This window comes from Antennarius striatus, chromosome 9 (genome assembly GCF_040054535.1).
Source record: "Antennarius striatus isolate MH-2024 chromosome 9, ASM4005453v1, whole genome shotgun sequence".
Classification (NCBI taxonomy): Eukaryota; Metazoa; Chordata; class Actinopteri; order Lophiiformes; family Antennariidae; genus Antennarius; species Antennarius striatus.
This window is the reverse complement of record NC_090784.1, coordinates 15,060,914-15,085,291: the sequence shown is the minus strand read 5'-3', so window position 1 is coordinate 15,085,291 and position 24,378 is coordinate 15,060,914. Positions and strand designations below refer to the sequence as shown.

At 39.4% G+C, this 24,378-nt stretch overlaps 1 protein-coding gene and 1 non-coding gene across 3 annotated transcripts; one reads left to right on the top strand and one right to left on the bottom strand.

The window, feature by feature from the left end:
* The first annotated feature begins 8,147 nt into the window (after positions 1-8,147).
* Positions 8,148-24,180, top strand: abcb4 (ATP-binding cassette, sub-family B (MDR/TAP), member 4). Of its 2 annotated transcripts, XM_068323892.1 has the most exons (28): positions 8,148-8,219; positions 8,398-8,474; positions 8,617-8,692; positions 9,984-10,146; positions 10,246-10,288; positions 10,434-10,625; positions 11,142-11,313; positions 11,406-11,530; positions 12,146-12,317; positions 12,449-12,562; positions 13,336-13,446; positions 13,518-13,643; positions 14,767-14,970; positions 15,063-15,233; positions 15,352-15,513; positions 15,631-15,810; positions 15,960-16,106; positions 16,225-16,329; positions 18,536-18,613; positions 18,843-18,926; positions 19,046-19,249; positions 19,346-19,446; positions 19,658-19,798; positions 21,058-21,214; positions 21,320-21,517; positions 22,202-22,408; positions 22,740-22,886; positions 23,241-24,180. In XM_068323892.1, exons 2-28 carry the CDS (start codon positions 8,407-8,409, stop codon positions 23,445-23,447), a joined length of 3,855 nt encoding a protein of 1,284 aa, XP_068179993.1. In that variant the 5' UTR covers positions 8,148-8,219; positions 8,398-8,406; the 3' UTR covers positions 23,448-24,180. The 2 variants fall into 2 exon arrangements, with proteins under 2 accessions (XP_068179993.1, XP_068179994.1); XM_068323893.1 differs by lacking the exons at positions 21,058-21,214; positions 21,320-21,517; positions 22,202-22,408; positions 22,740-22,886; positions 23,241-24,180 and having other exon boundaries at positions 19,346-19,448; positions 19,658-19,752.
* Positions 17,084-17,155, bottom strand: trnas-cga (transfer RNA serine (anticodon CGA)). Its single transcript has one exon. It is a non-coding gene; the product is annotated as a tRNA-Ser (tRNA).
* Positions 24,181-24,378: the final 198 nt, after the last annotated feature.

Sequence of the window (24,378 nt, the reverse complement as noted above, 5' to 3'; positions counted from 1 at the left end):
ATCTGCTGGAGCCACTCTTCCAGTTTGGGGGTCACTGCCCCAAGTGCTCCTACTACCACGGGGACCACATTAACCTTAACCTTCCACATCTGTTCCAGCTGTTCTTTCAACCCTTGATATTTCTCAATCTTTTCGTGTTCCTTCTTCCTGATGTTGGCATCAGCTGGAATCGCCACATCTATCACCACATATATATATATATATATATATATATATATATATATATATATATATATATAGTACACATACATACAGGTGTATATACGTGGAGCACGTGGAGCTGTGCTGACAACTGATAACTGCAGGTGACTTGTCTCAGTGTACCTCTGACCTACATGGAGGCAATATTTGGACTTTGCAAAATGCAATAAAAGGTGATTCAGCCTATATGCTGTAATGACTTCCCAGGGTATATCATTTAACTGTGTCTGCTGCTCACTTTAAATTTGAAGAGTTCTTATGAAATAATGTGATTTTTGGAGTTTATCAAAAGTCCCTCACATTATTTTTCTCTTGATCCACCCACAAAACAGTAACAATACAGGAACGAGTAAAAAAAGAAAAAAAATTACAAATGACACACAAATGGCAGATGATAAATGTTTGAAAAAATGGACATCAAAATTCATTTTAATTCTTCTTTTCCTTTCCGCTTTTCCCTTCAGGGGTCGCCACAGCGAATCAGTTGCCACCATCTAACCCTGTTTTCTGCATCCTCTTCTCTCACACCAACTACCTTCATGTCCTCTTTTACTACATCCATAAACCTCCTCTTTGGTCTTCCTCTAGGCCTCCTGCCTGGCAGGTCAAAACTCAGCATCCTCCTACCAATATATTCACTATCTCTCCTCTGGACATGTCCAAACCATCTCAGCCTGGCCTCTCTGACTTTATCTCCAAAACCTCTAACATGTGCTGTCCCTCTGATGTACTCATTCCTGATCCTATCCATCCTGGTCACTCCCAAAGAGAACCTCAGCATCTTCATCTCTGCTACCTCCAGCTGTCTCCTGTCTTTTCCTGAGTGACACTGTCTCTAGACCAAACAACATCGCTGGTCTCACAACAGTTTTGTACACCTTTCCTTTCATTTCACCTGAAACTCTTCATTCACACATCACACCTGACACTTTCCTCCACCCGTTCCATCCTGCTTGTACACGTGTCCTCACCTCTTTTCCACACTCTCCATTGCTCTGGCCTGTTGACCTTAAGTACTTAAAATCCTCCACCTTCTTAATCTCTTCTCCCTGCAGAAAACAGGGTTAGATGGAGGCAACTGATTCACTGTGGTGACCCCTGAAGGGAAAGGCCGAAAGGAAAAGAATAAAAAGATTGTGATGTTTTTCATATAAGTGCAATGTTGCACTCCTCAAACTTTCAGGTTTATTACCTGCATCCGCTACTGCCAATACTACAACATCTGCTAACGGTATTTCACTTTATGAACTACTGGTTCTGTTGCTTTTGACAAATAACACAAAACAAAAGTGTAAATTGTTGAGTAATGTCCTTGGCACGGAACAATGTATTTTAGTCATTCACCATTACCCTCACCATACCATCATATCTGGTATCATTGTGCTTATCAGCACCAGCTGGATATTAATACAATGACTTTCTAATAAGGAGCATTTTCTGCTCTAGCTTGTCTAAGTAGAGCGAGATTTTATTATATTGAGCCAACTTCAGAGAATAAAGACGTTTTGTAATGAAAAGAAGTCACAAATCACCACAACAACATAATCAAAACACATGCAAACACAGTGCATTGTAGAAAGGACTCGTAAGACTGCCTCACACAAAGAAGTCAACTGATTTATAAAAACACTATTTTTAGACTGTCATGAACCTGTTTCTTAAGTGTTTTATTTGCTTCCCTATGTTTCATGTCTTGTCTTCCTGTTTTATTTTGTGATCACTCACCCCCATCTCTGTTTCAGGTTCCTGTCTGCCCTGCCCCCTCCCCGTCTGCATGCACCTGATCCCTGATTGTGTTTCCCGCACCTGTGTCCAACCACCCCCATCAGTCCTGCATACTGTATATTCCCCCTTTGTGTCTTGTCTCGTCGCCAGTTAGTTGTAGTTCATTGCTCACATCCCAGCCTTTTGTCATAGTTCTTGTCATAACTTTTCGTGTTTGAACCTTTCTTGTCTTTTGACCTTGCCTTTTCGCCTCCTGCCTTGGATACCTCTGCCTGGATTGACTGCCTTACCCGTGTACCGAACCCCGCCTGGAATAACCTTGTTTTCTGATTTTACCGCTCAGTGTCGTGCACATGAGTCCTGCCTCCCTGCGCTACGTTCATGACATAGACAAGTGAGTGTTAAGATATTGTTGCAACAGTCACGCGACTCAGTTAATTTAATATAAGTAGGCAGATTATTGCATGATAGGCCTTCAAATGAACGGTAACCTTTAGTTTTGACTTTGAACGGTAGTAAAGTCAAAGGTGATTGGATGACTAAGCTGATAGTCAGTACATCAAAGCCACATTAAAAGCAAAGCCATGGTGTGACTTACAGGTGATTAAAATCATCTTAAAATTTATTTTGCACTTGAAATGAAGTGCAATGAAGTGATGAAATGGAACAAAAATTTGATCATAGTTCCAGTTAAAAGTCCATCCGCTTATACCTGGAGAAGTTGGGACATGAGCTAGCAAAGTTTGAGTCAGGCAGGTAAAATGAAAACTACAAAAGTCAAGACAAGAGACGATAATGAGGATGATACATTAAAGATCAGAGGTTGACGGTAATGGTTCAATTTCAGGCAATATTTCTCAGTTGAACCAGTTCATTGGTATGGTGACCAAATTTTATTTGAGGAGCAAATAAAACCTAAGATCATTTGCTCCTCAAATGCTCACCTTGTAATTTGACAAGGGGAGGAAATAGACCAAAATATATAAAAGTCTTTGGTCGAATTTTTAGGGAGTGATAAGAAGCAATCATACATTATCAGAGTTGTAAAACAAAAAAAACTGACAACAAGCCTCAGTAACAGGAAATAGTTGTGGTGAGTCTCTGATGTGCTATTATTACATGGCTTGTAGACATATTTCATCTAATATCAGATAAGACCAGGATACATTCGTAAAGATACTATCTGTAAGTCTTCTGGCAGATAATAAGGAGGTCAAAGAAGTTAATTTTCTCTCTGTATGTTAATGCTTCAGTTTTCCTGCATACCTATCAGTGTTTGCTCATTATTATATTGCTGTGCATACAATATTACGCAGATTCATGAGTCTAATTCAGGCCAAACTATTTTCCACCTGCTGCATCAAAAATGTCATGCTCATATGTTATATAAATAGAACATAGAGGACAATCATTTTCTAGGAAATGTAGTACATAAATGTAGTACATTAAAAAAGTCCAATTACCAATTTTGTGTGACAATGTACCCTCATGGATTGGTTTTGGTTGAACCACAACCTGCAATTTTATTTTCTTTCAACAAGTGAAAACCATCTCATTCTGAAAATATAAACAAAGCACCACGGAACAGGTCAAAACTGCAGATGAGTACCGTACAACTGAAAAATAATTACAGGAAAGTCATCAAACACAAAACCAAACCTGATATAATTAAGGCAACATTCATCCCAGATATTGTACAAAATACCATCAAGTTACAACAATAGTCACAATTACCTTGTACAGTATGCTATTAGAACATGTTATTGAACACATGTCTCTTGACTGAGGCACAGAGTAATAATGTGTGATTTCCTTCATTCCTTTTCATTGATTGGCTTAAAAGCTGTTTTAAGATATTTTTTTTATTTCAATTCATGATTGTTTACTATTTCTTAGTATTATAATAGGTTACCAGCAGTGGGATTAGCAGTATATTATATGGATTAGCATTTTGTCCATTGTCAGATTTGTACTTTCTCTACTTTGGACATACAGTATAAAGCATCAAGATCAAATTAAAATAATACACAGAATGTGGTCATAGCCATGATAGATAATTATTCAGTTTATCTGGTTGTTTAACGGATATTGATATAAATCCTTTTATCAAGGCTACTAGCAAGAAAGCAATCTTACATCTTTCTCTAATCGCTGAAAGTGTAAAAAGCATTGTGGACAAATTTGTGAACTCGAACCCTGATTTGTTGTCTGCCATCACCACTGGACCATTACAGTAAGATTCGTTGCACATTAATCAATCGTAATTCAGATTGCATTAATAAATATAATTAAAATAGCCAAAGCAATTTAAAATTGTTTGAACTTCAATGCTTTACTGCAGAAGAAAGATGCAGAAACCAGGGTTTTGCTTGGACTGACTAGTGATTGAGGCACAATCCCAGAGAAGACATTGACACATAATGGTTGAGATGCATTTTGTTTTATTGAAAACCTGCTCAAGCTTATAAAGTTTTGTATTGTATTGCAATTTTTCCTGATCAGACGTGTTTGTGTCTTGCAATATATTCCAGAACATGTAGCGCTGTAATACAGAGGCAGAAGAGTTTTGTAAAAAATAAAAAAATTAAAAAACAACCTCCCATGGATATAGTAGTTGCAATAATACCAATGCCTGAAAAAGAGGCTGAACGTCCAGTGTTCATTGTGAAACACATTGAGAAGGACGAACCAGCAGCTGGATTCTAGCCGATGTTTTCCAATCAACAGCCACTAGAGAACCAAAGACAACCAGCAAAAAACACGGAACCAGTCGCTTTATCGTGTTAGTATTGTATAATCGCCAGGAGTGAAACTCGCGTTGAAATGTCGGGCATTGTTGTTCTTCGAGCCTCCGTTGCACGCAGGGCTTTGAACCAGAATTTTTTGCCAATCGGTTCGTTCCAAACACAAACGGAATTATAACGTTTCCGGTTTTGCGTTCCACCCATAAACTGATGTTCCTGAACAGGTCAGAACAAAAAAAATAAAGTTCCTGAACCGGTTCATAACGTTCCTTGTCAATATAAATATGTAGGTGCCGTATTTTGCGCACCATAAGACGCGTTTAAAAGCCTTAAGATTTCTCAAAAATCAACGCTGCGCCTTTTAATATTAAGCCTCTATGTGTACACTGAGTTCCAAAATTTTTTTTTTTTTTAAATTTTTCTGTTTCGTTTTTGTTCCTGCCAAAGGACCAAAAGTTTCCGGTTTTTGTTTTCGTTCCATGAACCGGTTCAGAGCCCTGGTTGCAAGGAAATGAGACACATCCGTACGTAGGTGGTGACGTAAGGACGTAGTACCAGAGCTACATGGTAAGACCACACCCACCTTGAGCGCTTAAAGGGTTGGGGTTCCTGATGGGAATTTCGGCTGTTGTAGTGAGCCGCATCATTTGATTCAGCCCAACAGGATAAAACGGCTTTTGTGGATCGCAAAGGATCCCAAAATTTAGCAGCAATTTGACCACAATTTATCTCAGCATAGTGCAAAGAGGAAAGTGTTTATAAATCAGATCCAGATATACTGCTAGCTTCACTGGACCTTAGCTCATTTAAGATGATCTGACACAAAGTGGAAAACACTCTTGCTGTATGATTGGTCAAAAAATTAATTTTGGAAATCATCGACACCTTCATGGTAAAAATAAGAAAGAGTGCCTCAAAGTGAAGCCTAAATGTTTGAGAAGGTTGTAGCTGTAAACCATTTTACCAGTAGCCCAGGAGGCACCCTGACAAAAAGTTCAGTTTATTTTCTTTCTTTCAGGTTTACAACTGCATATATAAGAGCTTACTTAGCAACTAATAGAAGCTCCTGGGCTTCTGATGTCATAATCAAGGAAGTAGAATCGGGTTCCATTTGGAAGAGAAAATGGTTCCAGTTTTCAGTCGATTCCAAAATAATGTAGGGATCTGCTTGTCTTTTCATACAGAAAAAGACTGTCTGTAATGGAATGGGAAGAAGGTGGTAAGTCTTGGAGAAAAGAAATGGAATTAGAGTACTGGAAAATCATGTCCTTAATTTATCGAATTCATCTCTCAAATCATGCAGATGCTAAAATTTTGAGAATTACATGGGACACACAAGGACTTCAATCAAGACTGTGGTGACAATTAAGGGAACGACAAATCGAACACCCAACTGATCATTCAGTTGAAAAACAAATCTGTCCGATAAACCGAATGGCTGAGGAACCCGCTGTACAGGTTGGACTACTGTGCAATGAAAGAAAAAAGAGACATAAGAAGACTGTGTTGATGAGGAAATGGTTTGCAGGATGTGGTCAGTCTCTAACTCCTCCTCAGAACGAACTCAAGGTAACTATAAATGTCAGTTTAACATCTGTCAAAAAACCCTGCCAATAGAGATGACAATTGAATACGTGGCCAAAATTAGACTGTATTGGCCAAAATTATCAGAGCACAATATCCTCAGATTGTAAAAAAAAAATCTGTATGATTAATAAGCATTTATTCAGGTAAAATGATAAAACATTGCATTTTATGGAAAATTGCATGCTAAAAAAGCACAGCAGGAATGATCAAGTACATTCATTCTTTTTCCTCACCGCCTCATCCGCTTGCACGAGTCACGGGGAGCTGGAGCCTATCCCAGCTGGCTTAGAGCGTGAGGCGGGGAAAACGTAATAAAGCCGTAGAACCCGGAAAGAACCCACGCAGACACGGGGAGAACATGCAAACTCCGCACAGAGCAAGAACCGTCTTGCTGTGCGGCAACAGTGCTACCCACTGCGCCACCGTGCCGCCCTGATCAAATACAGAATGTGACATCATATGTTTTAATCTCATGGATGGATGGATGGATGGAATGATGGATGGACGGACGGATATTGTATTATTATTGAGTGTAAATAATTTCACAAAGAATCTCTGTAGGATAAGGATTACATACAATCAAACAGAAGGGAAACATGTTTGGTGTACATATTGATTTTTTTACAGTCATGATTATAGGGGAGTGTAGGGACTTCAGACGTAATCAGGCCACTGAGGTACAAGGTGGGCTGTGGACCTCCTCTCATCCACTTCTTCAAATGTGTCCTCCTTGCAGGCCAAAAATGGAGTCAGTGTCCTTATCAGTTTGATAATTCTGTTTGTGTTGCTGTTTCAAAGCTGCAGCCCCAACAACAGCAAAACAGACTTGTAGAACATTTTCCAATATCTTGCTTCACACAAGTGTCAATCACCATCTCTTTGGTCTAATCCGCGTTGGGAAGCAGGTGATTTCTTGCTGTCCACTCCACAAACCCATCCACCACAGATCTGTACTGTCCTTCATGTCATCCAAGAACTTCTGCAGACGGCACAGCTCACAGTTCAGTTGAAGGTCAGTGAGTGGACAGGAAGGGAGTCCCTGGTGGAGCACCTGCTTCCCTGACCACCGAGACAGACAGGAATCTGAGGCCAGCCAGTGGGGTCCTCACCTCCACATCCACAGCCTCCAGCTTGACACCCAGTTGCTGGATAGAGTTGAACGCACTGGATTAAAAATCATTGACAGCCTAAGACCGTCCCATTGACAGCTGGTCTATTTAATACTCATTATAAATTTTACATAATAAACACAGAATGTGCTGAAGTCAAAGTCAAACAAGTCAAAGTCTAACTTTCTTTATTGTCATTATACACACAGAGAGATGGTACAATGAGATTTCGAGGCCAGATGGATAGTTGGTCCAGAGCCGCTGCATCCCGGGCGCGCCGCCACTGCGGTCCAACATGACCTAATATTCCCGAGATGCATGTTTTTCCTGATAATGGGGGAACCGGAGAAAACCCATTCAGATAGGGAGAGAACATGCAAACTCTTCACAGAAAGGGCCATGTTGGAAATGATGGGGTTTGAACCCCTGACCTTCTTGCTGTGATGCAGCAGTTCTAACCACTACACCACTGTGCCGCCATGAAATCCTTTTTTATAAAGACTGAAATGTCATTTTTGGACGTTCGATTTTCTATACCCACTAATTTTTGCCACGCCCACTGAGGTCGACAGACTGTCATCGATTAGGAAGTAAGACAACGCGGATCAAAAGGCGCCGCACATTGATCAGAAATGTATTAGAAATAAACAATAATACAGTCTTATCTAAATACACGTGAAATACATTGACCCGAGAAGCAAGAATGGCCTTCCTCCTTTCCCACAGCTGATATAAATCCACGTGAGGAGGGAGGGAGGGAGAAGAGCGGGGCAGCGTCTGGTGCAGATCAGAAATAGACGCAGGACTGAGAGGGGTCAGGGACGGTGACGGCGCAAACCAGCGGTTCCCCCAGGTGTTAGTATGGCTCATGTTTTATTTTCAATTCATGTCACACCTCCTGCTGCAGTGTTTTCTGAACGTATGATCGCCCCCGTCGTGTTGTGATCCCGCTTAAAAAAGGGATTGGAGTTGGGGTTCCAGTAAACTGTCTATACGAGCTGTGGGATGTAAACGCATTCTTCGCCTTACAGGAAGCAGACATGGATGCGAACGACGAAATGGAAACGTTTCAGCACACAGCCGGTGACAAGCTGAATGGAGATATAAGGTAGGGACTGTTTTATTTTTATGTTTGTTTTTTTTTTACATCCAAGTGGGTTTGAAGTTTAAGAAATACTTAAAAAGTCATTTTTATTCCATAATGGAGTTAGACTTTATATGTGAGGTCATGCTGTCTATAATTTTTTCAGTGAGGAGAAAGAAAAGAATGAGAAAAAGAAAACAGAAAAAGCATCAAAGGAGCCCATGGTCAGCCCCATTGCTCTGGTAAGATCAGTCTGATTTTATATGAAGTTGGTGTGGCTTTATCTTAATCGGCAAATACGCAATCATATATATATATATATATATATATATATATATATATATATATATATATATATAAAATAATTAGTGTGTCAGACAGGGACATTGTGACCAAAGGACATCTGCCTTGAGCAGAAACATGGTAAAACCTTTCATTGAGTCAAGACATTGGTGAAAGCTGGTGAGATGGAGGATGTGCATAACAGTTTTATGAATGAACTGGAGATACAGGAAAATATATAAAATGACAACAGCATGGGCTAATATGGTGTGCAACTCTGGCTAAATAATATGGCTATTGAAAAGGAAATAACTGGTGGAAAAGCTCAACTCCAGAGATAGATTCATCGTTTTGAAAGTAATTATGCCAACATAAATAATTTCAAAATAATATAAAATAGTTACGACAAAGAACGTTACAACCAAATCATAATTTTATGACTAAGAAAAAAGTTAGCAGTTTTAAATAATGTCTTAATATACAGATAGCTATATAATTTAGGAGTATCTAGAGTATTCCTAAGCAGATTTAATCAAGCTTTGCATCCACTTTTCTTTATCCAGCTACCAGGCACTCAATGAAAATACTTAATTATGATTTTATAGCATTAGTTGGTGTTGTTATTCATTACTTTTTGATAGTGCATAGCATGACAGAGAGTAAAATTATATTCATGAGACACAGTAGTGTCAAAGCTGGGTTTGTTTGATTGTCTGTGGAATTTCAAAGTTTCTTCATTCCCAATGTATTATCCAGTCAGTCCTGATTTTTTTTTTTATCTCAATACATAAACTCCAGGATATTTTCATAAGTTCTCCCAGCAAGAGCTAAAAGTTGCAAACGTGATATGATTTTTTTTAATGCTGACAATAATAATGTGTGAAATGTGGTAATAGTGGCCATATGAAACATGAAGTGTGTAACCTTAGAGCAAAGTGTGTATGTGTGCGTGTGTGTATGTGTGCACGTATATGTGGTGTGTGTGCGTGTGTAGGCGTGCATGTGTCAAGGCATGTGTATGAAGTAAGAGGATCAAGCAGGGAGAGAGGAAGGGAGTGCAGCACATCCTCTTGTTGTTTGGGTGGACTCCACCTGCCTCCTGCTGTGAGAATATAATGGCTTCTTATACTTACATTTTTCCCCCTCATTGTGTAACTAACTCTTCCACTCACCAAACGACCACCAGTATCAACACAATACAGGTACTAAGTTATGCTGTTTTCTCTGTGTCTGTCTCTATCATAATTGCAGTTCAGGTTTGCAGACAGTGTGGACGTGTTGCTGATGTTTGCAGGCACAATAATGGCCATGGCCAATGGGACAGTGCTTCCTCTCATGTGTATTGTGTTTGGAGATATGACAGACAGTTTTATAAATGACTCCGTAGAATCCCAAATCAAGATAACCACCCCCAGTGAGTTTTAATGCAAAGCACATAATCCTAACCTAAAGTAAAATCAAGGAGGAATCTCCATATCACCTTTTGACAATGTTTTTTACCTTGTGCCTTCAGATTTCACCTTTGTAAACAGCACCTTACAAGAGGATATGCGACAGTAAGTTTATATGCTCAGCATGAAGATCTAAAAAAAAATGTTGAGATTGTTGTGCTTAAAATCCTAGCTGTCTTTTTTTACCGTCCCCTCTAGCGACTTTTAATATTTTTTAGTCAAAAGTGTCCAAACGCCTCTCTCCTTCAAGGTATTCCATCTACTACTCCATCATGGGGGCTGTGGTGCTGGTAGCAGCCTACATACAAGTGTCCTTCTGGACGCTTACAGGTGGAAGACAGGCTAAACGTATCCGCACGTTGTTTTTCCACTGCATCATGAGGCAGGAAATTGGCTGGTTCGATGTCAATGAGACAGGAGAGCTCAACACCCGTCTCACAGAGTGGGTAACAGAGAATTGAAACATTCATATTTCCGATGTGTGATTATGAGCTGAGATGATCTTATGTAATGCGTTGTGTATTAATGTATTATATATATATATATATATATATATATATATATTTGTTTAGGTTTTAAAAAAACTATGTTAGTCTAAAGCAGGGCTGCAACCAACTGATCATATAAATTCATCAAATATTAGTTATTTTATTAGTTGGCTGTAATATTGAAAGCCCGATTTAATTTAAATTGCTTGTTTTATCAAATTAAAGTGGATCTGGCCGTAATACTTGAACAGTGATATTAGTAAATCTTTGTTTTCTCTGGGGTTTTTATTTTGTTCTTAGCTTTTTAAATGTATATTGTCATTGTATCATAAGCAACAAAATTAAAATCAGTATTATTAAAGTTTCAACAACAACATAAATGCTGTTTTTGTTTTAATGTGCTTTACATATTTTGCAGTATTCTGAAGAACATTAGTTGACATGTTTTATTTATATATATGCACTGACAGTGATGTTTATAAGATCCAGGAGGGTATTAGTGACAAGACCGGATTGCTGATCCAGGCCTTCACAACCTTCATTGCATCTTTCATCATCGGCTTCACTAAAGGTTGGAAACTCACTCTTGTCATCTTAGCTGTGAGTCCTGCTTTGGGAATTTCAGCTGCACTTTTCAGTAAGGTAAGTGCTTTTGATGCTCTCTTTGTGTGTTTTTTTTCTCAAAACCCTCGTGAAGTAATTCAAAATTGCATTTTGTTTTTTCTTTCAAATAGATTGTAGCATCTTTCACCACTAAAGAGCAAGCTGCATATGCCAAAGCTGGAGGTGTGGCAGAAGAGGTGTTGTCTAGTATCAGGACAGTGTTTGCCTTCAGCGGTCAGAACAGAGAGATTAAGAGGTTTGTATGGCTGCACATAAATGATTTCTGTCAATAATAAATAAATAAGTACATAAATATATAAACTGTGTGTGTGTGTGTGTGTACAGTGTATGTATGTGTGTAGATATTTGAGTATGTGTATATACATACTGTATATAAAGACACACACACACATATACTGTGCATATACTGTATATAAATAATAGTTTGTTTAAAAATGCTGATTTACAGTCATTAATTCATTTGACATAAAAAAAAATCTACTGTGCTGTGGATGTAGGGTAAATATCAAAAATAAAAATTATCTTGATAAATCTTGATTATCTTGATTGTATAAATGGTGGTTAATTATGACATCAAATGTGGCCATTTTCTGTTCAACAAAGCAAGACATTTGTGCAGGATAAATAAATGTTCATCTACAAAATATTAATGTCCAAGGAAAAACCACTAAAAGGCTGTAACTCACTCTAACCCATTGAAAGCCCACTGATTTGGATTAGTGTAGTGCACAGATGTGACATTTGTCATAACCTAAAGGCCCTGCAGACATCACAATCTAATTTTATTTCAATCCTCATCTTGCTTCCCATTACATAAACATGCTTGCTTGTCTGTTTCTGTTATATATAGATATCACAAGAACTTGGAGGATGCTAAGAACATGGGAATAAAGAAGGCTATCTCTGCTAACGTTGCCATGGGTGCCACCTTCCTGATGATCTACCTGTCCTACGCTCTGGCCTTCTGGTATGGGAGTACGCTCATCTTGGCTGGGGAATACACCATCGGAGCCGTGCTCACTGTGAGAAGACATTACAAGACATTAATCACGAGGAAGACTCTGAATAAGTTTGTTCCGTTGTACCTGATTTTGTGTGTGTGTGTGTGTGTGTGTGTGTGTGTGTGTGTGTGTGTGTGTGTGTGTGTGTTAAGGTGTTCTTCGTTGTGATTATTGGAGCATTCACTGTGGGACAGGCCTCTCCCAATATCCAGAACTTTTCCACTGCCCGGGGGGCTGCCTACAAAGTGTACAGCATTATTGATCATGTAAGAACGACTACACGTTTTCCCTTCCTGCACATGTCAAAAGATTCTTAATCATTTCTCTACTGTGGGACAGTTGTCAGTTTTTATTACTGAACAGCAGTTCTGCTCTCTGGGTAGCTGCTTTGATGCAGCCGACAACTCGGCTTCATTAATGAGCTGCTGGACTGAACTCTGACTGAAGTCCCTGCTGTTTGGGTTAATGTTGCATTCACCTTTGAGAAGGCTCTCTCCTTCCTCAACATATTGTGAATGCACTGTGAGGAGAGAACGTTTGGTAGATGTTGGAACACAAAGATGTGTAGCACCTTTCTCATCATGGATGTCTTTTGCCAATTTGTGTAACCAGACTAGTTAATAGGGTCATTTCAGGGAGAGGAAGTGGGCCTGCATTTAGCTCATCACAGGCACAGGAAACAAGGTTATGCAATCTGTAGAAAATGAAGTCTGTGTCATCTAAATCCCTGCGTTTTGTTACTGTTTCCCATGAAATGAAGACCTGTTTGTAGGTCTGGCAAAGATTTCACCTGCAAAATCATTCGTTTAGCTTAAAGCTGTCCTAAATGCTCAACAGGAAGCAAGAGACATAACAGTTATTTCGTAGGTTTAACTTCAGTGAGAGAAGAAGTGTAAACAAAGAGTTGTGGAAATAAATATTAACCTAACCTAAGTACACCCATCCTAGCCTAGAAGCACAACAGTCTTCCTCTCATTGTTTGTTTGAGAGTCAGGTTCTTTATCGAACTGTGGCCAGTAAAAATATTATCTTTCCACAGAAACCCAACATTGACAGCTATTCAGAGGCTGGTTTCAAACCAGACTCCATCAGGGGAGATGTTGAGTTCAAGAACGTCCACTTCAATTACCCGTCAAGGCCAGACGTTAACGTATGTGTTGTGTTTCATCAGTAAACAACATCATAAACCTATATCCTAAATGACATTGTTATCATTTGTAGGTGTTAAATAACTTTTCCCTGAGTGTGAAGAGTGGACAGACCATCGCCTTAGTCGGTAGCAGCGGCTGTGGCAAAAGCACCACGATCCAGCTGTTGCAGAGATTCTATGATCCTCAGGAAGGATCAGTAAGTGATGTTTTTATTATTAGAGATTGGTTCAGTATCTGTTGTTTTGTGTCTTTAGAAATGAAAGAAGAAATATACTTTATTTATGGTCTAGGGGAAATTATTATTCCACTCCAGACCATTTTCACACTTAAGCACACACACACACACACACACACACACACACACACACACACACACACACACACACACACACACACTATTGTTTATATATTAACTAACATGCAGTCTTCCTGTACGTCAAATTGTGGGGTTAATTTAACGAGAATACAAAACCACACTGAAGTCACACGCTTGGCATGTGAGTGAGTTACAAAAGTCAAATAATCTCACTTCCTTTTTTTACTTTCAAAATTGTGTTTTTTTATGTCTTGTGACTCAATCAACTGTAATACAACATATTTAATGCAATCTTGTCCCTCTGATTCATATAATGGTACTTGGTTGGGTGGTGCAGTAGATAGCAATGTTGCCTTACAGCAAGAAGGTCCTTGGTTCAATTCCATTTGGGGCCATTCTCTGCGGAGTTTGTATGTTCTCTCTGTGTCTGTGTGGGTTCTCTCCACATTCTCTGGTTTCCTCCCACCATCACCATCAAAAAACATGCAACATACGTGACCTGGACACTTCAGATTGTTTGTAGGTTTGACTGTGAGAGTGAATGTGTGTCTGTCTGTGTTTGACCCTGCAATAAACCGGCAACTTGTCCAGGGTGTATCCCGCCTCTCACCCATAGGCAACTGGGAAAGGCTATAACCATAAACTGACGCAGATTTGAATAAGATGACAAGATAAGGCAATTTCTAATTGAATGAATGAATAGTACTTCCTGAGACTTGTTAAATTATTTATATGAGCTCACCTTTAAAGGGCCAGTGTTTATGATTTTGCCTGTTCTTCCTCTCCCCTTCCCCTGCCAAACATGTTGGCAAACCTGTAATGTGCCCTTTATGGGCCCAGTAGAAATAGTTTTTAATTACCCTAAAACTGCACACTGAACCATTGAGATATGTAGTTCATCTTTTTTCCTTCACAGTATTATACAATACTATATGTAGTAGGATTTTCCCTACTTTCTTGGAAGCGACTTTGTTTAAGGTTCAGTTTGGTTCTTGTTTCACAGATATGTGTTGATGATCATGACGTCCGTTCTCTGAACATCCGCTACCTGAGAGAGATGATCGGAGTGGTGAGTCAGGAGCCCATCCTCTTTGCCACAACAATTGCTGAAAACATCAGATATGGCCGTCTTGATGTGACACAAGAGGAGATTGAACAAGCTTCCAAGGAAGCTAACGCTTATGACTTCATCATGAACCTTCCCGATGTAAGACTGTACTTATGACTGCTTCTTATCTTTAAGATTATGAAGACCTCTGTCCATCACTGGCTAATATTCATATTATAATGGCTGAACAGAAGTTTGAAACGCTGGTTGGCGACCGAGGGACTCAGATGAGTGGAGGACAAAAGCAGAGGATTGCGATTGCTCGAGCTCTTGTCCGAAACCCCAAAATCCTTCTGCTGGATGAAGCCACATCTGCACTGGATGCTGAGAGTGAGACCATTGTGCAGGCTGCACTTGACAAGGTAACACACAGAGACATGTTAAGTAGTGCCAACTGGAAACATGTTGTCCGACCATAAATAAACAAAAAAAATTCTACCATTCTTGTAAATGTCAGAGGAAACAAATTTATCTTCGCAGGTCAGACAGGGTCGTACCACCATAATTGTTGCCCACCGCCTGTCAACCATCAGAAATGCTGATGTCATTGCTGGTTTACAAAACGGTGAAATTGTAGAGCTGGGTTCTCACAGTGAACTGATGAAAACAGAGGGAGTCTACCATACCCTGGTCACCATGCAGGTAAAGTAGACACAGAGACATCTTGACACACCATTTGGTTTGATATTGTTATACCACAATTATCAGTGTTTGACACATTTTGTGTCTCTTGCTTCCTCCAAACTCTCTGTATTACAGACCTTTCAGAAAGTTGAAGATGAGGAGGAGGAGGCAGACTGTAATGTCTCTCCGGGTGAGGTGTCCGATCACTCCTCTCTGTTCAGGAGGAAATCCACAAGAGGCTCCTCGTTTGCTACCTCAGAGGGAGAGAAAGAGGAAAAAGAAAAGCTTCAAAGTGACCCTAAGAAGACAGAAGAGGTTAGCTGGATATAGCGCATGTGAACTTTTGAAGACTGTGTCAAAAATTAATGCTATAAACTGGTGACTTGTGAGTTACAAACTGGAAGTAGAACCCTAAAGTCTGTACCACACTCTCCTTTCTGAGTTCTTTCTTCATCTTTCTGCAGGATGAGAAGGTTCCTTCAGTGTCGTTCTTCAAAGTTTTGCGTGTCAACTCATCTGAGTGGCCTTACATGCTTGTGGGCACCATCTGTGCCATGATCAATGGAGCAGTGCAGCCAGCGTTTGCTGTCATTTTCTCCAAGATCATCACTGTACGTTACTTGTCGTAGCTCGATGCCGCAAAATTTATTTTAACATTTAAGTTTAATTGCTGATTTCATTTGTCAGATTTTGTAGGAAGTCTAAAGTTTTTGTTTGTTCACTTCTCAGGTGTTTGCAGAACCAGACCAGGATGTTGTCAGGGAAAAATCCACATTATTTTCGCTTCTGTTTGCTGCTATTGGGGGTGTGTCGTTTTTCACCATGTTTCTACAGGTATGCTTGTATATGTCACACTTTTATGCTGAATTTCTGGGTATGTTCATGATCTTGAAAAGGATAACGTCTAATTTTGGAAAAGACATTAGATGAGTTAGATGAGAACATCAATACGTCTTGTCATTTCTACAAAAGGTGCATTTAAAGCTAGACAACGTACATCAACAGCCAGATATAATTTAGCTTAGCTTAGCACAGAGTGTGGAAAAAGGATAATTGGAACATTCATTCATTCATTGTCATTAATCACTTGTTCTGCCGTTGCGGGGTTGCTGGAGCCCATCCCAGTGGATTTGGGGCAAGGGCGTGGTACACTCTTGGCATGACACCAGTACACTCTGGAGCATAGTCTTAACAGTTGAGAAAGAAGAAATCAACTTTACATTCCCTCGTAGTATTAGTTGTTGTTAGTCACCGGCATATATATACATATACAGGCCTGTTACATACACACACGCACATACATGTTGGCATGCATTATTTGAAATGTAGTTTATGGTCAATGCAGCCGTTTGACTTATTTATTATTAGACAATCAGACCTTTCAATCTCTCGCGGGGCGCATAAGATGATGTGGTGAATCATGAGTTTTACACACGTGAGCTAGTAAATTGAGCTACTGCTGTCTCTAAAAACTTATGCACAAGTGATTTGCAAGCAACCAATCATCTGCACATGTTTTTGGAGGCGGGAGGAAGTCAAACAACAACAACAGAGAGAAAAGCCCTGCTTAGATTCTCTCTGAGGTCACAGGCACAGACGGGGTTCGAACCCATGATCTTCGGTTTTCGAGACTGAGGCCTTACCTCTTGGCCACTGTGCCTTAATGGATGAAGTGGGAATTGGAAATGTGAAAGCATGGGGAGAAAAGCAGAGGAAGGGAGCTGGGTGGGGGGAGAAGGAAAGGGGGGCATGGTGGGGTGGAGGAAGACAGTGGGGAGTGGTATCAGATGGTAACAGACAGCACAGGGGGTGAAGGGGACATGGAAGGTGTAAAGGAAGAGAGCAGCGAAGGGAATGAATTCAAGGGGTGTCTGGAATAAGCTGAGTGTGAAGTTGAACTCCTTGATTTTATGTTGAGATATACAGTAGAATATTCAACGAGCTAGTCATCAGCAACTTTGATGCGAATATGAGGAAAGAGTGTGCTGTGTGTGTGTGTGTGTGTGTGTGTGTGAGGTGGAAGTAGAAACGTGCAGCGTGAGTTTTATGAATGTAGAGAGTTAAAACGGTACTGTATTTCACAATAATAAAGGAACTAGTCAACAGATGTTGGGAAGGAAAGATTGTTAAAAAGAATGAAAGGAAAAGGTTGTGGCTGTTTGGTGTGAATGTGACAATAAAAGGAGTGAATGTGAATTTATTTAATGATGTCCTCAGGCATGCCAGGTTCACTGTCAGTCTGGAGGAATCCGGCCCATTTTGAAAAGGGAAAGGAGGAGATCTGGTAGCTTTTTGAAACTCCGACTAAGAGAGATATTCACTTGGTGAAAATACTTTTGAATAAAGATGAGTTTGGGATTAATTTTTCGGGTGTAGACAAACACGTCTTGTCTAGAAGAAAATGGATGGATGGGTTAAAATCAAGTAAACAGGAAAACTGCATCACCAAAATGCGGCTAAAATAAAATTCCTGCCTCAAAGTCTTGAAATCATCTACAAGTTCCTCTGTTAAAAAAAACCTCTTAAGCGCTTCTACACTGTAGCACGATGTGTCGCTCTTGTTAAAATATACAGTAAGTCACCCAGCAGGGACTGTTTAGTCTGAAACCAGTCTAAACAAATATAATCCATTCCTCAATCATTCAAAGTAAATATTTAATCATACATTTTGGAACTTATAGTGCGACAATGAATTAGTCACATAGCTCATATATTCCGCAATAATATGAATATGTTCTGACTCTGATATGTTTGTTCGTATATGTCCTGTTTTCCTAACACTATACAAACAGCGATGCGAACAATGGTTGGGTATACCGGTTGCCAAGCAACGACATTTCGTTGCCAGATTCACTGTTCTGAGTTTCTGCAATGACAATAAAAGGAAGTCTAAGTCTTGTAGTGGCACATTTCACTTGATTAGTTTATGACACATTCTAATAGACACACTCCTTTTATCCAGATGATAATTTTATAATTTGACTTTGCTGTATAAGGAAGGTGAATCTTCATGCAAATTTCTTCTGCAAACACCCAACAGGGTTTCTGTTTTGGTAAATCTGGTGAAATTCTGACCCTGAAGCTAAGACTCAGTGCCTTTACATCCATGATGAAACAGGTGAGTGCAGCGAATCCTGTTCTAGAGAAAAACCTACATGACTTCGAAGGTCTCTACTTGTCTATACTGCAGAGGTTATAGAACTGGGATGCTTAAGCATTATTGTACACATTAAACCAATGCTGATTAACAACAACTGATGACAATAGTGCATGTTTTTTCTGTTCTATGTTAAAATACCTGGTTTGTATTCTATTTATTTTACTTTGTTAAATGTTCTTTGTTTTAGGATTTGGGCTGGTTTGACAATCCCAAAAATAGTGTTGGTTCACTCACTACAAGATTGGCCACAGATGCTGCCCTAGTACAAGGGGTAAGTCTCACCAGCCGAACACATCAAGACAAAAATACCGTAAAGACAGCCATGAAATACATCTAATGACATCGACAATCTCTTCACTGGCATTATTTCCACCATTTTGGTCCATCCAGGCCACTGGAGTACGTATGGCCACCCTGACACAGAACCTCGCCAACTTGGGCACCGGTGTGATCATATCCCTTGTGTACGGCTGGGAGCTGACCCTGCTCATCCTAGCTTTGGTGCCCATCATTGCATTTGCTGGAGCTGCGGAAATGCACCTGCTTGCTGGACACGCCGCAGAAGACAAGAAGGAGCTGGAGAATGCTGGAAAAGTTGGGGGTTTTTTAGGCTTCTTTTTGGATTGGATCTGTATATTTAAACCTTAACCCTGATAATACAGTAGATGTTTGCATGGTTTGTCTTCACAGATTGCTACAGAAGCCATTGAGAATGTCCGTACTGTTGTCTCTCTCAACAGGGAACCTACATTTGAATCTTTGTATCAGGAAAACCTCGAAGTGCCATACAAGTGTGATCAATTTTAAAATCTCTCTCTCTCTCTCTCTCTCTCTCTCTCTCTCTCTCTCTCTCTCTCTCTCTCTCTCTCTCTCTATATATATATATATATATATATATATATATATATATATATATATGCAGTATCTACACAGACACTGTGTTTTGTTTTTGTTTTTTGAGGGAGTTCTCTCTCTGATGTATTTTTTGTCTGATTCACACAGGAACTCTCAGAAAAAGGCCCACACGTATGGTTTCACCTACTCCTTCTCCCAGGCCATGATCTACTTTGCGTATGCAGCCTGTTTCAGTTTTGGGGCTTGGCTTATTAAGAAAGGAAGGATGGATGCCGAGGATGTATTCCTGTAAGTATTCAGACAGCATGCCTATATCTCTCATTTATGGGATTAACTGCCAGGAGTTTTATTTAGTAATATTTACTGTTTAAGAGTTTGTGTGCAGTCATGTTGGTAGGATCTGATCTGAAATATTACTGCTGAGGATTGGGACTGTGTGTGTGGGTTTTAATCATTACCTTGGCTTGAAGTGTATGAAGGGTCACTGTACTGTGTTTACAACTTTTACTCAGTGTGGGGGGAGCCATCTTCATTTTTATTATACCCATCACACAGTAAGGTAGTCCAAAGTTTTTACCACACTGAGGTTCAAAAGGAGCATAAAAGTGTAAAACACAGAAACATTAACTTCCATTGCCATAGAGATTTTTTTTTACAAGTTTAAAGATGCTAAGATAAATGAGATTGAACCATAAAAAACATGTCATGGATTCCTATCCGATCTGCACAACACAATACACACTCATAGACATGATCAACACTATCAACATGTGTCTATTTTTATATTACATTTCATGGAGTAATTTATGAGAAATCTGCACCTGCATTTGGATCCACAGCACAAAGTTTCAACGACATCATTTTTTTGTAATCCTGTTATCAGCCAAACAAACCATAAAAAAACATGCATGGAAACATGCATGGAGAAAAATATAACCTCAACCTTAAATATAAAATATACAGTAAATAACAAAGTCCAGATTTGAAATAACAGAAAACATGCGATTTTTTGCCTTTCTGACTCTCTAGTAGTTCAAGTTCACGTTGCTTGTTTTCTGACCCTGTATTTTGTAATGGAAAAATAGAACTTCTGTCTCCTTTGTGTGTCCACATCTCACCCAAACTGCTTGGAACTGGTTTTCTAGGTTAGAGCCCATGGCGTGATAACCACATGATGACAAAACAGCAGAGAATGAAGTGAATAAAAGTGTTTTGCTTCCCTTCATTCACATAGTGAAAGTTGGTGTGTGGAATCGTCCTCAGATGTAGGTTTGACATGTAAAGTTAAGGTATCCTGTGGAACTTTTACCTTTGAGATGTCTTTAAACAGTAAACACATAAGCCAGCATCTCCTTTGGGAGAGTGACAGAACGAATTGTAGCAAGACAGATTCGAAGTGGAGGGTTTTACACAATGCATGCAAACTTCTATAAACACATTGTACACACAGAGGTGAACCTGTGATGGCTGTTGTCTTATCCTTATGTAACGCTCCATTTACTCGTACGTGTGGACAGCGTAGCTAATGTGCCTTTGACCTCTCTCAGTGTGGTTTCAGCTATTGTGTTTGGGGCAATGGCTGTCGGAGAGGCAAATGCTTTCACTCCAAACTACGCTAAGGCCAAAGTATCAGCTTCCCACCTCTTCATGCTAATAAACAGAGAGCCGGCCATCGATAACCTTTCACAGGAAGGAGCCTCACCGGTACATATTACAAAGCCTTACTCAAAATACTGACTTAAAACAAATGACTTTGCTGACAATATTAACTCATTGCTCTCTTTTTTTCCTTATCTCTTAAAACTCCAGGAGAAATTTGATGGCAACATATGCTTCAAAAATGTGAAATTTAACTACCCTTCTCGTCCTGATGTGCCCATTTTACAAGGGCTGAATCTGAAGTTGAAAAAAGGAGAGACTCTGGCATTGGTGGGGAGTAGCGGCTGTGGAAAGAGCACCACCATCCAGCTGCTAGAGAGGTTTTATGATCCTAGAGCTGGGAGAGTGGTGAGAGGTCACACAACACACAACTGGACTCTACAAATACTGCCTAACGTTTGTGTCTCTTCACTCAGCTAATGGTTAACTGCACAATCGGGTAGTGATAACACATAGAGACTTTGTGAGGTCTCTGTGTTTTTACCAGTACAGTAATGTAGATTTTATCTTGGGGTTTTTTGACTCGAGAGTTCTCATATGTGGTCATGAAGTCTCTCTCATTACACTACTGGTTGCACAAAATCTTGTTGATTTATCTAAACACTTATTATTTAATCATTCTAAAATTGGTTAAGCAGATAACAATTACATCAAAACTGGTCACCATAGATCTGTGCAGATTTGTGCTGTAGAGGGTTTCTGCTCATTGCTTCGATTACGAGCACAGCTCACACATTTTGATGCGCCGCTTTTGAGTAAATGTAGTTCCCACCCAGAGCACGTGTACTCAAACAAAAGCCCTAAAGGTAAAGTGAACATGCTTGCTGCTAAATTGCAAATACTATATAGACAGTAAATACGAGTCAATATTTGTTGTATAAAATACTTAAATGTTATGGAGCCTTAGGTAAAGGTGGAGACCCAAGAAAATAAGTCAAATAAAGATGTGTCTTGGAGATTTACTGTACCAAGGTTGATGTCTTTCTTTTTTTTTTTTTTTTTTACAATTTCTGCTGCGCTTTTCCCCATCAGGAGCTTGACCATGTTGACATAAAAGAGCTGAACATCCACTGGCTGAGATCCCAGATTGGCATCGTGTCCCAGGAGCCTGTGCTCTTTGACTGCTCCCTGGCTGAAAACATTGCTTATGGAGACAACAGTCGCACAGTAACAATGGATGAGATAGAAGCGTCTGCTAGGGCGGCCAACATTCACAGCTTCATCGAACAGCTTCCAGAGGTAACTGCTGGGATGTCTGATGCGTCACCATTAACTCCATTATTTAATGAATAACAGAATACATTGTAAATATTAAAACATATTTCCTATTTTTTTCCTTTTCTATTCTTTCAATATGCAACACTAGTTTTTGGCACAACCAATATGCTTGAATATAATAATTTTTGTGTTAACCTTAACCCTAACCACAATGCTTTTACCCCATTAATCCCATGTCATACGGACAAATTAGGTAAAAACAAAATTGAAGAAGGTTACGACTTGAGTTTTTAGAATACCAAAGGTTTTTTGTGAATTCTATAAGGTATTATGTCTCTTTGTGCGTGAGCAGAAGTATGACACTCAAGCAGGCGATAAGGGAACACAACTGTCTGGTGGTCAGAAGCAGCGGATCGCCATAGCCAGAGCCATCATCCGCAATCCGAAGTTATTGCTTCTGGACGAGGCCACTTCTGCACTTGACACTGAGAGTGAGAAGGTGAGTGTTAATCCTCTTCCCACAAATCATAAGTAGCTAAAGAATATTGGAATAACAACAAAATAAGTAAGAAGAAGAAAATGATGATACAAAATAAGGTGAAGTAGTCATCCTTCTGAAGTTTTATTTGAGGATTACAAAGACAAATGGAAAAATATAAGATGCTTACGCTCCTGAAATTTGTAATACAGTAAAAAAAAAAAAAAACGTAAATATAAGACAAAAACTCAAAATGTGCCAACTGAATCTAAACCGACTTAAATATGACACAGGAAAAAAGTATAAACAGGTGGGCGTATACACGTCAATCCAAGTGATGTTGATGTGAAGTCACCATCATGGTTCTGTTTCCAGGTGGTGCAGGCGGCACTGGACCAGGCCAGGAAGGGCAGGACATGCATCATCGTGGCACACCGTCTGTCCACCATTCAGAATGCTGACCGTATCGCTGTCTTCCAAGGAGGTGTGGTGGTTGAAGAGGGAACACATCAACAGCTGATGGCCAAAAAGGGAGTCTACCAAATGCTCATCACCAAACAGATGGGATACCACAGTGACTGAGATAGAGAGAGGACAAAGAGGGTGCTGCAACACTGACTGTATTTTATGTTTTCAGATTTCCAAAGAGACACCATTTGTGCGTCTTATCTACACTCCATATTTTACATGTTTAGACAGCTCTACGTAGTAAAATAGTTGATGTTTGAAATGTTCTGAACATCTGTCTGTTTGTCATCACTGTTTTGTGCCTTTTTCAAAGAAGATAGTGACACATGAAAAACACACATACTAACAATATAATGAACCACTAAATTATATTTAGCTGATTCAGTTTTAGGATTCTGGTTCATTCTGACTGACACAGGTGTTCTGCCATCACAAGTCAAATTCCTTGCTATTTTACCACTCATTCTTTTTTTTGTTTAGTTTTTTTTCCATCCAGGCAAAGACTAATTTATTTTCAGTTCTTTTTTAATTTTAAGGTATCTGGTGCCACCTGCTGTAAACTGAAAAACGCCAAAGGCAAATGTTCTCAGATTAAAGCTGCCAATGTATGAATGTAGCACTTATAACGCTTAATACTTGATCACTATTGCCAGTTTAAGTATGTGCAGATGTTTTCATTATTTATTATCATCATACAGTTTTTATGTGTCTTCTACTAGATTTGTAGTTACACAAAGTGCCTGAACTTCCAAATTGGTCCAGGAAAATATGGTATATGACTGAATTTACAAATGTTATTTCTCAGTTACACTCTGAAAATCCAAATAAATTTCTACAATAAACCTAATTACTTAAGTATTGAGCTTGTATGGTTATACTGCAAATAACTATTAAATATTTTGTGTATTTGCCGCTTACATGATCATTCAAAAGGTGATTAAGGGATTACGCTTACTTTGATAGATTCAGTTCAATTTACGTTTAATTTGTAGACCTCACTGTATCAGCAATCCATCATGACTACTACACCACATTACTGAGCTGA

Bases quoted from the DNA above. Each gene is read 5' to 3' on its own strand.
- abcb4 (XM_068323892.1), top strand. From the start codon at position 8,407: ATGGATGCGAACGACGAAATGGAAACGTTTCAGCACACAGCCGGTGAC. The intron at 15,234-15,351 runs GTAACACACAGA...TTATCTTCGCAG, and splicing joins TGCAGGCTGCACTTGACAAG to GTCAGACAGGGTCGTACCAC. The intron at 22,409-22,739 runs GTAACTGCTGGG...GTGCGTGAGCAG, and splicing joins TCATCGAACAGCTTCCAGAG to AAGTATGACACTCAAGCAGG.